We start from the raw sequence: 16,998 nt of genomic DNA, 5'->3' as shown, positions 1-16,998 counted from the left end.
ACATTTTAAAGAATCTAACTTAGTAAATAAGTGGAAATAAACAGTATTTAATGCAGTGGTTAACAACCTTTTTTGGATTGTGACCCTATTTTGATAGTTTTCAATCATGTTTGAGCTCATATATGTATTTATTTTTACTGCATTTTAGTTTAACTATATTCACAAAGTGAAAGTATAGAAATACAGTTGTTTAAGATTGTGTTGTTTTAATAATAAAAAATAATTACAAAAAAGTAATTACATTTTTCAGAAATTTCAGGTGACCCCACATAGGTTAAAAAATAGATTTAGTGGCTTCCGAATAGATTTATTTCTATAGTTTTTATTATTTCCAGTCATCTAATGCCTGGGGGGGGACAAAAACGGACACTTCATTCGTTATTTTTCCACTCTCTCCCTCAAGTCCCCCCTGTGGGGCCATTGCGTAACCCTAGGGGTACACGTACCCCCATTTGAGAAACCCTGCTGTAAAGTAAGCTACCCTCCAACGTCTAACAGGCCCCCGCACTCGAGACTTTCAAATCCTGCTTTAAATCAACTTTTAATTCACCTGAGTTTTTATTTATTTATTTATTTATTGGTGGGGGGGGGGGTCTTAGCCCTGTTTAGATTTCTTTAATTTCATTATTTTATTGTTTGTTAATAAAGCAGCAGCAAATCATCATTTAGAATGTTGTGTTGATTGTAACCATGGCAACAGAAATGACAACAAACACAGGAGATGAAAGCAACATGACTTGAAAGTCCCTGGATACTTCTAGAGTAGCACACACAGCTCAAAGCTCTAAAAACTCCACTTTTTTGTTGAACGTTCTCTTGCTTTTGTTTCTTGAAACATTGATGATGGATCAAAAACCAGCGATAGACGTTACTTTTAGTGACTTTGGGGATTCTCAGCCCTTATTTAACAAATTCAGAGGGGCGTCATTCCACCCGCCAAAGCCACCTCGGAGGAAGAAGGTTAAGACACAGGAGATGAAGGGAGACCAACCATCATCTCCTGGAGACAAGGGTGATGATGACCAGGTGAACCATCCACCAGCCACCGTACCAGTGAGTCCCTGTGAACCAGACTGCACACTGGTACCTGACCAAGCACCACCAGGGTGTATCACATGTGAAGACATGAGATACAAGTCATTCTATAAAACGTACCAGATGGAATTACTAGACAGGGACCTGGCCCAACTCATACTGGCTCTAGATGTTTCCAGAAAGGAGTTCCATGAGCAGAACATTGAAAAGGACGTTCTGAGGGCCGATCTCAGGCAGGTGCAGGAGAAATTCAAAAGTCGAAGTGATCAACACGACCAACTGTTGGAGGTGAACGCCAACATGTTAGAAGTGGTGAAGTCAAAGGAGCAGACCTACTGCAGTCTGGAGGAGCAGGTGAAAGAAAAGGTGACCCTGCTGGAGAACGCCCTGGTAGAAGCACAGAACCAACTGAAAGCCAAAGATGTGGAATTACAAGAAGAGCGGTCCAGACACGCTAAAAAGAAACCTCTATGGAAAAGAATCCACCAGTGGTTTACCAGGAAAACCAAACATTAGAACAAAATAAACCTCAAGTTTGACTCTTAATCTCTATCCCCTCCCATGATGATTTAAAACATTCTTCTCTCCTCTCTTTATATTCTTTTCTCCTTTGAATGCAGGAAGAAACTTTTATTAAAAAAAGATGAAAGAACAAATGAATAAACAAAATGTTTATAAAAATAATTGTTGTGTTGAACTGAGTTATTAAGTTGGGTCAGACCATGAAAATCATAGTATAATAACTTTTTTCCTCAAGAATTCTGACTTTAAATTAAGAAATCTGACATTTTTCTCAGAATTCCAACTTTAAAGTGAGAAGTCTGACTTTAAGGTAAAAAATCTGATATTTTTCTGATTTTAAATTTAGAATTCAGATTTTTTTCCTCAGAATTCCAACAAAAGGGAATTGGTATTGCACTGCACACTTTTTTAGTAATCTCTCAATGAACAATTTATGTCAAATTTGTGTTTAAATTCTGTTAGCTCCATGAATTTTAATTCCACTTTCATTCCATCATTGTGCTCTATTGTTCTTTTTTCACAGTATTCTGAGCAAAATGTTGTGGATGGACAAATGGGGGCAGGGGCGCAAATCATGGTGGGGGGTGCAGGGGTCGTGTCCCCCCCAAAAAAAATCCCATTGTAAACACAAATTAAATAAACATTACAGTATAGTAACCTTATTTTACTTTAAAATACAAGTCGTGCTGCTTAAAAACACATTGACGATTTTAACAATTGAAATATTATACCCCTCAATTAAAATAAACAGTTTTTACATTATTTTTCAATTCTGATGCTTTTATACTGGCCATGTAGTTCATAGTGCTGTGGACTTGTAGCTACACATTCACACCAAAACATTTTTCATTGAGTAAAGTTTTGTATATTTCTAAGTTTTGTGGCATACTCAGTTGTACTTTATAATTTGTATAAATGTTTGTGTATTCTGTAGATTTAGTTTAACACATATTCTGATGACAAAAAATATAGCCTGTATTTTCATGTCCCCAAAAAGTAAAAAGTGTGCCAAGTTTCACGCTGATTGGACAAAATTCCAAGGAGTAATTCTAAAAAGTAGGTTTTCCAGTTTTTGCGATTTTGCTCAGACAAAAGTTTAGACGGAAATGGGCGTGGCCTAGCCCAGGTGATTCAGTGCTACTCAGGAAATCTGTCCATATGAAGTTTTTGAATGTGCGACATACAGTCTAGGAGTTGTAGGCCAAAACGCATTGACCTTGGTTATAGCGCCACCTGCAGGCGGATATATGTGAATTTTTGCATCCAAGGTCCCCTGGGGGTTTTGGACCCACCCTCCAAAGGGCACCACCCTACCTTGCACGGTTTAGCCTGCAGCAACACTTTTACCAACGGAACTATAAAAGGTATCAATAATAATAATAATAATAATCGGAACGATAACAATAGGGTTCCTAGCACCGCTGGTCCTAGGAACCGCGTATGCTTACATACGCGGTTCCCTGGCCCCGCGGGCTTGGCCCCCTAATAACCATATTAATAATACATATTGATAAAAAACATATTTTTAATGTTTTAATTATTATTCTTTTTCAAATTATAACACCACACACACAAAACAAACTGTATTTTATACTTTCACTCTCTCAAATATAAATTTAGTTCAAATAAAATGCAGTATAAAGATATCTTGTCACTTTGTGCACGAGTCCTGGAAACAACAAACGTGATCAAAAGCTAATTCTAGAAAGAATAAACAAAGTCCTTGTAGATTCCAAAAGTAAGTCATATTAAAATGGGGTCACTACTAAATGATAATAATGATAATAAAATAATAATTACCTGTAACCATGGGCAGTCTTACATCGGCTAATGTGTAATTTGTGGCAATGCATGGAGGCTCCTGCTGGTCTATTTATAGTCTAGTTTCCAATTGTCATACCCCCTATGACAATTTGCGTACCCCACCTCTAGAACCTAGAGCGTAGACTGAAAAAGAATAGGAAGATAATGAGTGAACCATGTGCTCCCTTCTTCTAATACGATTAGCATGAGCGAAACAGACTCCACGCTCGGTGATGTCAACTTCAAGTGTATTTCCATGTGAACGTTTCTTCTTTTTTTAGCCTCAAAGTGACCGACTCACACCCTATGAATCTGATGAATGGCAGTGGTTATGTGGAATGAAAGCTTTGTGTTTTTCTTTGTGGTTGAGTTTCCTGCAGCTTTTGCACAAAAAAAAGTCAAAGGTTAAGAAAAAAGAGGTGCAATGGAAAAGAACAATGATTTGTAGAGTAAACATACATGTAGTAAATATTTTTTTTTAAAGGTTTTTGCATATCATTAAAAAAGTACTGTACTTTGTCATAATGCGAGTAACTTTAATTGCGTTGCACTTTTTCAAACCAAGTGCTTTATCATAAATCACATGTGAGATGAAATAATTAAGTTTAAAAATCAATGGAAATCCCACACAACGCACAGTTAAGTTAAAACCCATAGGAACACTAAAAGTGACAAAGACATCAGAAAGCTAACCCTGAATAAAGAAAGGTTGAAGACATAAATATGAACTTTCAAAAGGATCTTTAAGTCCCAGGTCCTTTGGAAGATTGTTTTCATGCTAATTTCACGTGTGGGATCAAAACGTCTCACATTAGGGCCGGCTTTAGGTCATTGGGTGCTCTAGGCAAGAGTGTTACTTTGTAGTAACACAAATCTTAAAACCATAGAACACAATGTGCAAACAACACAATAGAATTATATAGAATAGAACAAAAATAAATATAAATATGGGCAGAAGATTAGCAGGTATAGTTACAGATTTTTAATATTCAATCAAGAGAAAATATGTGCAGTGATGGTAAAGGGTGTATTTCACCATTTTAAATTATTATTAAAAAAAAAATAAATGAAGGGGGTGCAATTTGGCGCCCCTCCAGCAGAAGGCGCCCTAGGCGGCCGCCTGTGTTGCCTGTCGGGAAGGCCGGCCCTATCTCACATACATGAAATCTGTTACACTTCTTTTACTTCATTTTGATTAAAAAACATATTGTGTATTATAGTAAATATTTAATCATCATTTCAGGTCAGACGTAGCTAGTATATTTAATACATCTAAAAGTACACAAACACTCTGTGATCAAAAAAGTAAAAGTAAGTTAAGCAAAACTATAATTGTTCATAGCCATTAAAGGTTTCTATATGTCATGGTAATTATATTGGTGTAAAATGTATGCATTAAGCTATTGAGTGAAGTTTTCCCTCTTAATTATATAATAGATCTCCAAAATGTATCAATCAAAAATAACATGTATGGCATTATGTTTTTTTTTATTTTTTTTTTTTTTAAATAAAATAAAAATACATAAATAAAAATAACTGATTCTGACAGACAGTTCTCAATCAAAAAGTGGATTTAAAATATATAATTTAGCATAAATGTAGCTGGTCCTTGTCATCCTGCTCTGTGGTTGTCCAACAATTGTTTAACATATTTTTGATCAAACAAAAGCTAAAATACTGGCCCAGAGAAGTAAGGTCTGATTATATACCCATAAGTCTCTGTTTTGTAAACCTGAGGTGGTGTTTATGGACTGATCACATTATGGATCACATCATGCAGAGAATCAGCCTTTCAGTGACACAGCTAATACAACTTCAAATACCTGAAGTTAAAACAATATATAACTTCATAGCACACATTAATAATTTCTGCCAATATGTATTTTCTAATTGTCTTTATTATTTTGTACAGTCTTCAACAACATTTTAAGTCCATTCCTTAAGTGTAATTCAGGGGCCAGCTTGATCTCAAATAAAGAAATTGTGGATGAGTTTTGACGACATTAACGTGTATATATTGTAGCTCACTTAAAATATCTAGTGTAAAACCATTAAAAAAAATCAATTTTCTCAAAATGTACAATTTAATTTGTGGGAATTCCACGGGATTTTATGAATAATAAAATAAGTACCTCCAAGTTTGAGATTAAAAATGACTGGAAACATGTCATGTTGAACTGATAAAAAATGTGAAGGGATGGAGATATATCTAGAATTAAATTGGTGATTTTTTTCTTTATTTATATAGCTAAAAAAATCAAAACTATAAGAAAATAATCTCAAAGCACTGAACAAAATATAAAGTCCATAGTAAGAAAGAAAGAACCCAACAAGATCTACATGAACAAGCATTTTAGCGACAGTGGGAAGAAAAAACTCCAGCGGAACCAGATTCAGAGGTGGCAGCCATCCGTTTGGACTGGTTAGGGTTAGTGAACAGAATGGCAAAAAGAATATGATAGAAGGACCATCCGAGTGTCCCAGACTAGTGGAGCCGTGAACCATTGATTAGTCCATCATGTTAAAGGGGCAGTTTTATAACAAAATCTTTTTATAATGGTTTTGCTATTGATATACATCCCTTTAGCCTCATTCAGAGGGACAAAGTTGGAAAAAGTTCTGTTTCCTCCCTCCCTTGTTATTACACAGGCGAGTTGGATTTTTGTCCCCTTGTGACTCATATCTAGATAATATATTAAAACAGGTGAGTTTGGGAAAATAAACCTCAAATACTATAATAATAATAATAAAAATAATACATTTTATTTTGTTTATTTGAACATCAATGAAATCCTCCCATGAGCCTAAATGAAAGCTTGGGTTTGACACACCTATCCTACACCTTACAGTTTTACAAACAAGTGGGTGAAATAAAAACAATATGAACAGCTGGAGAAAGACAACCTCCTGCAGAAACCTCCACTGTAATGTTTGCTTGTATTGTCCCATTATAATAAAAATTAGATATTTCTCTAAGAAAAAGTGCTATAATCTCCAGGAAAAGCTGCTGACGTCTACTAGTCTCTGCTGCCTAGTTTGCTCAGGTTGTTGACAGGAGGAAAAGCACAGCAGCTTCATTTCCACATGATCCCTGTTTGAGATAATAAGCTGCTGTCGAATGACTTCCTGTCGGCCCCGCGTGTAAATATTTGTCATTCCCTGCCAACTGAAGTGCACCTCTTTCCTCCTTTGGAAAACAAACCTATTATTATCATCATTTTTCACCCATTGCAGTGGAGAGATCGTATTGTGGTTTGTTGGACGTGTGCACCAATGATGCGTGTGATGATATTACATAACTGACGTAAATGGTTTCGATTGGCTGCATTAGGACTGATATAAACAAGAAGACGCCCATAAAAATTGATCGTGATATTCATTTATGAAATCTAAGCAGTGTCGGAGTGCATTAAAAAATTATAATGATAAACAATATACTATAAATTGACTTTGTTTCAGTTTTTTTCAGCATACATAACGAGAGAATGCACAGCTTATTTCTTATTGCAGTGTTTCTCAAATGGGGGTATGGAATGGCACTACAGGGGGTACTTGAGAGAGACAGAGAGGGCAAAATTAACAAATGAAAGCATTAAAAATATGGGATTTTATGTTTATTTTCAGTCAAAAATGATAATAATACGAAATTTTACCAGCAACTTACAACAAGACAACAAAAACAAACAAATAACATTAAAAATATACTGAATAATATAAAGAACAAACAACAAAATACACAAAATGACACACACACACATTTAAAAACTACCAACAATACACAAAAACGACAACAAAAACACAAAATGAGAAACAAATAATAAAAAGAACAGGGAAACAAAACTTTCTGTATCACGGGCATGCGCACAACACCATGTGAGGAAAAAATAAATACAAAAATACAAAATGACAATAAAAACACAGGAAACAAATACACAAAAAAAAGTTCAAAAATCACAAAATGGCTCATAACAACAAAAAACAAACAAAATGAGAGGAAAATAGGCTAAATGACTTTAAATAAAAACTTTCAAGATAACAACAGAAACTGAAAAAAAATTACACAAAATGACCTCAAAAAACGAAACAAAACAATAAATGACACATTAAAAGACAAAACAAACATTGTTCTTCCCTGTATTAATGCTCAGTTTGGTCATTATTCTGAATGCTGATATGAATGTTCATAATGTGGCTGTCAGATCAGAAAATCCCTTCTTTGTAGCTCCGCTGTGATAAAAGTTGCCTACCTAAGTATGGCCAATCCAATGAATGATTAATGTCACATTTGCTAGCGTAAAAAGACTATTATGATTAATGTAACATAAACAGATGGATGTTGACTTTATATAGCTGCATTGCATGGAGGGTTCACATGGGAATAATGATAAAGCCAAAGAGGTTGTAGCCATCGACCATCTTTCTTTCAGGGATCTCCTTCCTGCTCGGTACGGGACTTTGAATGGCCCCCTTAAGCTTCCCTTTTCATTAGGGTCAGACGAGAGATTGAACCTGGAAGGTGGCGTGTTTGCAGTCAGGCCTGTTGTTAAGGCCAATCGCGTTGCTGAAGGGAGAGTGACGGGTTAAACTAACAAGCACACAAGCCAGCAATTATGCCTGGATAAATGACCTGGAGTACGCAGTATTGATTTTGGGAATGCTGTAGTGTTTTAGGATTAAATAGTGCCGCTTTCACTGGACGTTTATTGAGCAGCCTTCATGAAGTTTAAACGAGTTCATCTGACTGCATTGATTCCACGTGATCATATTTGATTTACATTCTTGTACAGAAGCAAACTGTACTTTCACAAGACAACGAAAGCACACTGTACTTTTATGAGGGAAAGATGACTTCAAGTAAAGGACGGACCAAAGTGAAAACAATCATTCATGGTCCCTGGCACATACGTGTGAATTTATGGTAAACACTTCCCTAATTTTCTTCTGATTAAGCGTGGTACTTCTGAGTAGGAGGAAAAGATGATTAAAGTCCTCTTCAATAAATCATCTGAAACTTCATAGCCACCTCTTCTGTGGACATAAATGACTTTGCAGAACTTAACGCATAAAGCATTGTGATACGGAATATAGTGTATCTCTTTAGTAAGGAAAACAAAATGAAATTATTACACAAACCAGTGACAACTAAAATATACCAGAAACCAGAACCAGTTCAAAATACAATGGGTGAAAGATAAAGAAAAAAATAAGTTAAAACAATGCCAAAGAGAAGATTTGGTATAAATTAAAACTTCAATGAAAAGAAAAATCAACAACAAACTACCTGATGGATTCAACAGTGATATATTACTGGGCCGCTCAGTGGCTGATGTGTGGCCAGTAACACCAATTCATTTTACGAGCGAGTGTGTACGAGTTTGTGTGTGCGCACATTGATTATCTGTAAATGTATGTTAGGTGTGTGTTGGATTGGCAACCTGTCCCACATGTACTCAACCTTGCCTTGTTCTCTCAGTCAGTTTGTGATTAGATATGAAGTGACTAATTTACCAAAATCCACGTTAAAGTGGACAAGATCAAAGAGTTTTCATTCACAAGCTATAATGTGGGAACTAAAGGCTTTAGATATACCTAAAGCCAATTAAATGTATGCTAGTGCTCACATCAAACTGGTGCTCCTCAAATAAGAAAATGAAATAATTGTGAGGATACAGGTATCAGGACTAAAATTACTATCATTTTTCGCAGTGATTCTCAACCTTTTCAGCCCGCGACCTCCAAAATAAATGTTCCAGTGACCAGGGACCCCCACTGTAGCTGAAGGTGGTTAAACACAGACATGAACATTGAAGAACAGTCATGTGGAGACAGGACCATCTATAAGGGGGAATAAAGGGGAGAGATTTTTGGGGTCCATCCATAAAGTCAGCAAAATGATGGTCCATTGTTCTATGAATCTGTGATAACCACATTTATTTATTCATCTGAATAATATCCACTGTTATCCAGGAAGTTCATTATTATTTTGGCCATAGTATATACAGTAGTCATATTAAAGATGTAAATCCTTATTTTAATCAGAAATAAAATGGGTAAAAAGTGAGCAAAAATGGTGGAAAAGATGTTGAAATGGGATTTAAAAACAATTACTTTAAATTGGCAAATAATGGGCATGACAAATTGTGAATGTGGTTAATTTGGCAAAATAAGCATGAAATATGGTGGAAAAGAGGTTAAAAGCAATAATGGGTCAACATATGTGACATTAGGAGGGAAAGTGGTGGAAAGGGTTTAAAAGTGCTGAAAATGTCTTGAAAGTGGAAAACATTTGCAGAAGAGGCATTGAAATCGGATGGAGAAGTGACATAAATGGGAGAAATGTTGCAAAAATCCATTAAAAGGAGCAAAACTATGGCAAGAAAAAGTGATGAAAATAGGTTAAAATATGGTGAGTTTGGTGTAGTTGTAGAAAAAGGCTAAAAATAAGCAAAAATGGGCTGAAAACTTTCAAAAAAATATTCTTCTTGGAATATAAATCCCTCCTTGTGTCTCACGACCCCAAAGTTGAGAACCCCTGCTTTATGTGGAGGTATGAAGCAGTAAAACATAATGTAAAAGCACATTATTGTTAAACATGCATATTAAATACCTTATATCTTTATTTCCCTTTTAATTGATTCCATATTTGTATGACATATTTTTTTTCCTAGTCCTACACTATGCGCCCCTAAGGGAACATAGTGTAGGATCTGCCTTTTTTCCCCTCTCCTTTCCTCATGTTTTTTCATTTTTCATCTAAGGATATGGGGCACCGCCCTTTTGGTGCCCCACAGTTCTCCTGCTCCTGTCCTCCCATGTTATGTGTTTTTGTGCTGTCTTTTATCAGATTGTCTTTTCATGTTTCTTGGACAGAATATAACCGATATTTAAATTTCCCCTTTGTTGGGACAAATAAACAATATCCCATCTCAAACATGCGATTATGTGAGTGGCGAATATAAAAACATTTCTCAAATCTTCATATTTTACAAAGCTGAAAATCTGTTGTTACTAATGTGACAATCCACTATTACACCTCAAAGTCTAACAAATGAGCTCTTATCTCATCAACAGTACCCGCATACGGACTCTTCAGGTTGACTCAGTCCAGCGCTGGATGGAAGACCTGCGCCACATGACAGAGGTTGAGTGCATGTGTGTCCTCCAGGCCAAACCAATCGGGGTAGAAGATGACTCGCAGCAGGGGGAGCTCATTGTGGCCTCGGGGGCCGGTGCAGGCGACCACGTGGCCAGGAACAACCTGCAGACGCTCCTTCGCCGGGCACTGGTGGTCAGCACGGAGCTGGGAAAGATGTTCCGGCGACTGGAGAAGGGACGATGGCAGAGGGTGCACAGCACGGCTGTACGGGCAAACTGTCACGTGCGCTCTCTTGTGCACGAGTACAGTGCTGCCCGCTGCACGCCACCAGAAATGCAGAAGGTAAATACGCTGTTTGAGATCAGCTGTTACCAAAGTACGTCCAATTTGCCAATTTTAACTATAAACATTGATATAATTACCAGGGTTGGGGCCAATTACATTTTTCAGTTACAATTACGTTTTCAATTACCCATGTTAAATTACAACTCAATTACGATTACAGTGACCAGCTTTTTTTTTTCAATTACAATTCTTTTTTATCCTTAGAAAGTCAATTACAATTACGTTCTCAATTACTGAATTTCAATTACTGAGCTTGAAATGATTGACCTAATAAAAGTTAATATCTTTGTTGTTTTTTTGTGTATTTCTCCATTTATTTGTAGGTATTTCTAGGGTGTTTTTGTGTGTTATATCATTTCTTTCTTTGTTTTTGTCAAAATTTAGTCATCAGGACTATTTCAGTTATAGTATACTTTTAGTCAGCTAAATTATATTAAGATTTTAGTCAACTAAATCTGTTATAGAGAAGCCTATAGTCGACTAAAATATAAAGTTTAAACAGTTTAGGCATTTTTCAAAGCTTCACTTTTGTTTATCAAACTGATAGGGGATGGTATTAAGGCTGTGTTTGGATATATATATACTGTATATATATATATATATATATATATTTTTTTTTTTATCAAAGAAAATAACAATAGTCGAGTTATTGTCTCTTAAATATATATATTTGACAAAATCTACTGTATGATGAAAACTTATAGTTGACAAATGAACACTGGTACAGATTAGAATAATGTTTAAATGTGTAATGTAATGCAATGTTTTTTGAAATCATAGAATAGTTATACAGTTTGATACGAATCAAATAACTAAAAACTTTTTTGGGCTTGAAGAAGTCCATGACCAATAACTGATTTGATTAAATGGCAATTTTCACTAGTCAATCAGCAACATAAAGATAAAGGAAACTTCACACGAGTAGAGTCAATAGTGACCAAAGAAACACCCTTGTAATGAAATAATCTAAATGTTTTTTTCTTCTTCTTTTTTGAATGTTCCAGTATGAGAAGTTATTACTGGAGAAGTGTATGGAGCTGACCAATATCACAGAGAGGTAAAACTACAAAGACAATTATATAACCATTTACCAGATTTTTTCTCCAAACTTGCCCTTACTTTACCTTTCTACCAACAGGTGCCTTCACACCGATGATGAATTCTTCCTGAAGTCCATGACGGAGGCCATTCATGAGATCCTCACGGATGTTAGCGACTCCTTCAGTAACATGATTGACATGGCTTTAGCCAATGAGATCCGGGTAGGTAATAAACATGTGGTCTCACTGAAAATAGGGCTGCGTCAGAATATTCCCTCCTATCAACTTTCCTATCCACTTTTTCTTAATGCCGTGGATGACATCACTGGGTTAAGGACTTCCGAAAGGAGTTAGGAAAAGGCCATCACGTTTGTTTTGACAATCAGACGCACTTCCACAAGGTGGCGTAATAATCCGACGACAGTGAAGGTTAGTGACGTCTGCCGTGGTGAAAAAACTACACATTTCTGAAAATAAACTACTAAAAGCGCATATATAACACTTTCCGCTAATATAATCTCAAGTATCACAAGGTTTGAATGTAAATCAAAGGAAAAGAGGCTAACAGGCTACGAGGAACAAAAGTGAATCTAAAAGAACGTCACAGTGAGAATGGTTGCTCACACTCAGAAATCAACATTAATCCAAAATAACCATGGTTTTATGAAATAGTTACATTTATGCAAGATATAGGCCTGCATAACTTTGTACAACCACACAAAGCATTCCTAGATGAATGAATTATTTTGAATTGAAATGTCTCTGATCCCTTTTTCGTGAACGAGTGCTCTGTTTTCAGTCATCGTGAGTTTCCGTGAGCGTTCGGATGAGCGTGTCCCTTCAAATGTTGTCGTTGCGAGGAATTGTGGGTCAGCATTATCTGGTCTCCTTTTGTAAAGGATGCATCAGTGTTTCCTATACTAAAGGAGGTTATAAAGGAAACATTGAGCTTCCTCTCCTTAGCTTTAAGAGAATTTGAATGCTCCTTATCATGGCCGCCACTTAAACACTTCCGGTGGTTCAGGAAAAGTGGATAGAAAAGGAGATAAGAGAGACTATTCGGACTCACCCACAAACTCTATGAATCTTTCCTACAACTGTTAATGGGACGCCTAAAAGAGCATTTTTATGTTAAATAACACATGAACACAGTCATGAATGATCATCCAAAGAAGACAACTTTATCAAAAAATCCTCATTTCTGCAGAAACCAAGCTTGTATTGACTTTGTTTATCTCTACAGGTCCTGATCAAACAAATAGAATCCTCAGATAGCGTTCACACCATTGGCAGCGCCATTAGCAACCTGCTCTCTCTCACCCAGGATGGACCCCAACTCTGCAGCATCATAGCCAAGGTACGAGATGAATTTATTTATAAAACACACGCTTGTGGAGGTCGACGCGTTTGACAAACTGTGACGTACGAAGAGCACCATTCACGCATCCCCAACTGGTAGATGGTAGCAAAAACTTACTCGTTTTATAGTATATTCCTTGTTCAGATGTAAGGTATGAATGGGTGAATGCAACACATTGGGGCGGCAGAAGCTCAGCCCGACATGGCTTCGATACCGGAAGGTTGCCGGTTCAATTAAAAAAATACGGAAGTTGTTCTGATAGCTGGAGAGCGCATTTCTCGAGCGCTGCCAAGGTGCCCTTGAGCAAGGCACCGAACCCCAACACTGCTCTGGTGCGCTCCCTTCATTGTAAAAGCATCCCCACTCTGACATCTCTCCATTAATGCATGTCTACAGGTCCTGTTTGTTTCATGTGTGAGAAGCTTGTCCCTAAAAAATAAACAGAGTGTAAAAACCTGAATTTCCCCCTGGGATTAATAAAGTATTTCTAAAAAAATAAAATAAAAAATACTTGTTGGGGTTCTTAGAACAATTGGAGATGGGTGAAAAATAACATAATACTGGACCTTTAAAGATCAACGCTAAACATGTGCATCACGTATCAAAAGAGCACAATGGAATTGTGCAATACCCAATTATTGCAAGTATATAAAAATACGATGGGATACGATGGGAATTGTTTGTTACTGCGATTAAAAATAATGATATATATATATATATATATATATATATATATATATATATATATATATAAAATTATTATGATTTATGACTACGTACATTTATAAATTACTATGAGAGAAGACAGGACAGGCCGGACAGAATCTCAGGGTTTTTTTCTAAACCCCCCTAATAAAACTGGAAAAAGGCATGGACACACACGCACGCACACACAGACACACACATACATGATCAGTGGTGAGATCACTACTGTCAGCTCCCATTAGGACTGAGCACCGATCACAGCTGTAAGTTTACTCAGGTGTCTTTAACATTTATCATTCCTCTGCCAGATGCTCGCAGGCAAAAGCAGTTATGTTCAAAGGAAACTGGCTGCTAATAAATACAAAATGTACCCGCAAGCCATCTACAATGATTGAGTTTATAGATGATTAATGGCACATACATAACAGCTAGTTGAGTTGATCCTCATCTGAAGTCTTTTTCATCTTGTCTTCGTAATTTCTTCAAGTGCACTTGCTTCAAACAGCTGTGGTTCGCAGTTAAGTTGTTTAGCCAGGATCTAAATCCACCTGCTTTCTCATGCCTTAGCTGCTGATGGATAATGCACTGTAGATAATGGCTCTAGAGAGAAAGAGAGCTGAAGCACCAGATAAGTGGAGTACATTGTTAAACCAGGATAACAATGTGTAATGGATACAGGATGGTTGGAGGCCGTGACATCTCCCATTGGGAAAATGAAAGACGTATTTGAGAAGAAAGAGAGAGAAAGATTTATTCATAATATCACACCCACCACATCGACTTTAATGGCAAGGACACATTTACTAATGAATCAGTGTCAATTGGGGATTTGTGGCAAACATTTGGCAACAATAGAAAATAATACATAAAAGCATTCCTGATAATTCACAGGAAAAGAACACTGTCCAGTTTTTGCTGTTTATATAATTCTATCGCTACTGTTTCTTTAAAGAAGCTTGACAAATAATGACCGGACAGAGTTGAAAGTCAGCCTAGAAGAGCATCTTTCAGTGGCAAGATGCCAATAATGATCTGTGTGGTGCAACCTCACAAAAGCTAGGTATTCATCATTTGGACTCTACTTGGTGCAATGTTTGGATTATTGCCTCACGTTGTGAAAAATGGATGTTTAAACTCTTGTAGGTCATGGTCTCTGTGTGAAAAGTAGACATTTTTCATGAGCATACACAGATATTCCAGCTACTTTTGGTTTTTAAATTCCTGAAACAAGAGTGTTTGGTTAATCAGAGAGGGTTCCCACACTTTTTAGGCTGGGCTACCGGACTCAAAAAGCCACTCACTTTGTTCTTCTTCTTCTTCTTGTGTACACTATTAAAATCGCTACTACTCTGTTATTCGTGAAAGGTAAAAGTTATCTCTGTAGTTTTCATCTTTGAAAGTCTGCACTGAGCTAGGATAGCATTAGCCGCTAATCACACAAAATGTTTGTGAGAGGAGAAAAAGGAGCGCAGCTCCTCGCTTCAGCAGGCAGTGAAACTCACCGAGTTGGATGTGTCGCTGGTGGGCGGTGCTTTGCTTCAAACGTGCATTTGAAGTGAATGGGGACATTTTTTGATCCTGCGAAACGATTCGTGCGGCAGACGCGTTTGGTGCTGCAGAAGACGCATTCGGTGTGAACGCATTAGGGTTAAGAGACTAGCTTAACGTCCCATAATAATAGCGAAGGTTGGATTTAGGCTATATTTCCAAAACAGTTAAATTATCCCATGACTTTTCAAGACTGTTTTTTTAAAATTCGATAACTTTTCCAGGAATTTCATGACCGTGGGAACCCTGTATAAGAGTTTCTCTGGCCATTAGAATGGATGTGTCTCAGCCTTTAGATGTCCAGATGGCTGCTGATGGGACAAGGGCGTGGATGGATTTGTAGGTGATTTTGTATTTGATTCGGGACCTGACCGGGGGCCAGAGAAGATGGATGATGATGGTTGTGATCAGATGTGCTACCAGGGGAGTGGTGGCTTGTAATCGGAGGGTCAACGATTCGAATCTCACCCGTGCCATCAATGTGGGATGTTGAGCAAGACCTTTAACTCCCAAATGCTCCCACTGCCCCTCAGGGATGGGTCAAATGCAGAGAACACATTTTATAAATATATATGACAATAAATAAAGGCAAAAAACACTGATTTAATTTTGTTAAATTAATTCATTTTTTTTTTATTTAATTGGGGTGAGGACCCCAGCAGCAGAATTCTGCAATTATTAGAGTCTGTCAAGAGCTTTGTTGGTGACCCTGATCAGGACTTTGGTATTGATGCAGGAAGAGGTGAAGGCATGAACCATTGTTGTAGCAAAGTGGTCCAGGAGTAAATAATTGATTATTGTGCCAAAGAAATTTAGAGACATTTATATCTACTGGTCCACAGAAACCCATTAGCTTCTTTAAAAAAAATAATCTCATGACAAGCAGGTTATTGTAATAACTGTCAGTCTGTCATTGTACTCGACAGTGCATTAGATACATATCAAGACAATTACATTGTCGTTATTGATTTGTAAAAGATGTAAAAAAAAAACTCAGCCCTGACATTTTGTGTCCAGTTCATCCCACTACATTATTGAAGAAGCCATTATTGCTAGTAGTAATGCTCAACAAGTGGCTTTTCGTGTCTTAATTCTATTGTCTTATTTCTTTTGGCCATTTTGCAACTTCCTCTGTCCCATTTTGCCCCTTTTCAAAAAGTTCCAACACTTTCTTTAAACTTGAACTTCTTTTTGCTAATAAATATCTTTTTTTTTTTTTTTTTCCTATTTTTCGTCACTTTTTGCAAGTTCATTTTGACACTTTGTCCTTTCTTTAATTTTTGGGCCACTTTTCATCTAAATATGCTAGCTTTTGCCCAATAAATACCACTTGTTTCCTTTTTTCCATACATTTTGCCTCTTTTTGTTCCACTATTTTGGCCTTTTTAACTATTGTTTGCCACATGTTTCTCATTAAAGCTACTCTTAGCCATTAAATGCCACTTGGTTCCTCTTTATTAGCCCATTTTTTGGCCATTCTTTACTGCTTTTGGCCCATTTTTGTCACTTTACACTCTTTTCTTGCCACTTTTGGAGCATTTTTG

General features: G+C 36.8%; 1 protein-coding gene across 3 annotated transcripts in view; it reads left to right on the top strand.

Moving 5' to 3' along the window:
* Nucleotides 1-16,998, top strand: part of insc (INSC spindle orientation adaptor protein) — a 67,217-nt gene that overhangs the window by 26,566 nt on the left and 23,653 nt on the right. For all 3 annotated transcript variants that reach the window (XM_028451701.1, XM_028451702.1, XM_028451700.1), the window contains exons 3-6: nucleotides 10,432-10,798; nucleotides 11,806-11,858; nucleotides 11,940-12,063; nucleotides 13,085-13,198. In XM_028451701.1, the coding sequence (XP_028307502.1) occupies nucleotides 10,432-10,798; nucleotides 11,806-11,858; nucleotides 11,940-12,063; nucleotides 13,085-13,198 (658 nt within the window). The remainder of the gene's footprint in view (nucleotides 1-10,431; nucleotides 10,799-11,805; nucleotides 11,859-11,939; nucleotides 12,064-13,084; nucleotides 13,199-16,998) is intronic.

The sequence above is a fragment of the Gouania willdenowi genome, chromosome 6, assembly GCF_900634775.1.
Source record: "Gouania willdenowi chromosome 6, fGouWil2.1, whole genome shotgun sequence".
Classification (NCBI taxonomy): domain Eukaryota; kingdom Metazoa; phylum Chordata; class Actinopteri; order Blenniiformes; family Gobiesocidae; genus Gouania; species Gouania willdenowi.
Note: the sequence above shows the minus strand (reverse complement) of the source record. Positions and strands in the feature narration are given on the sequence as shown.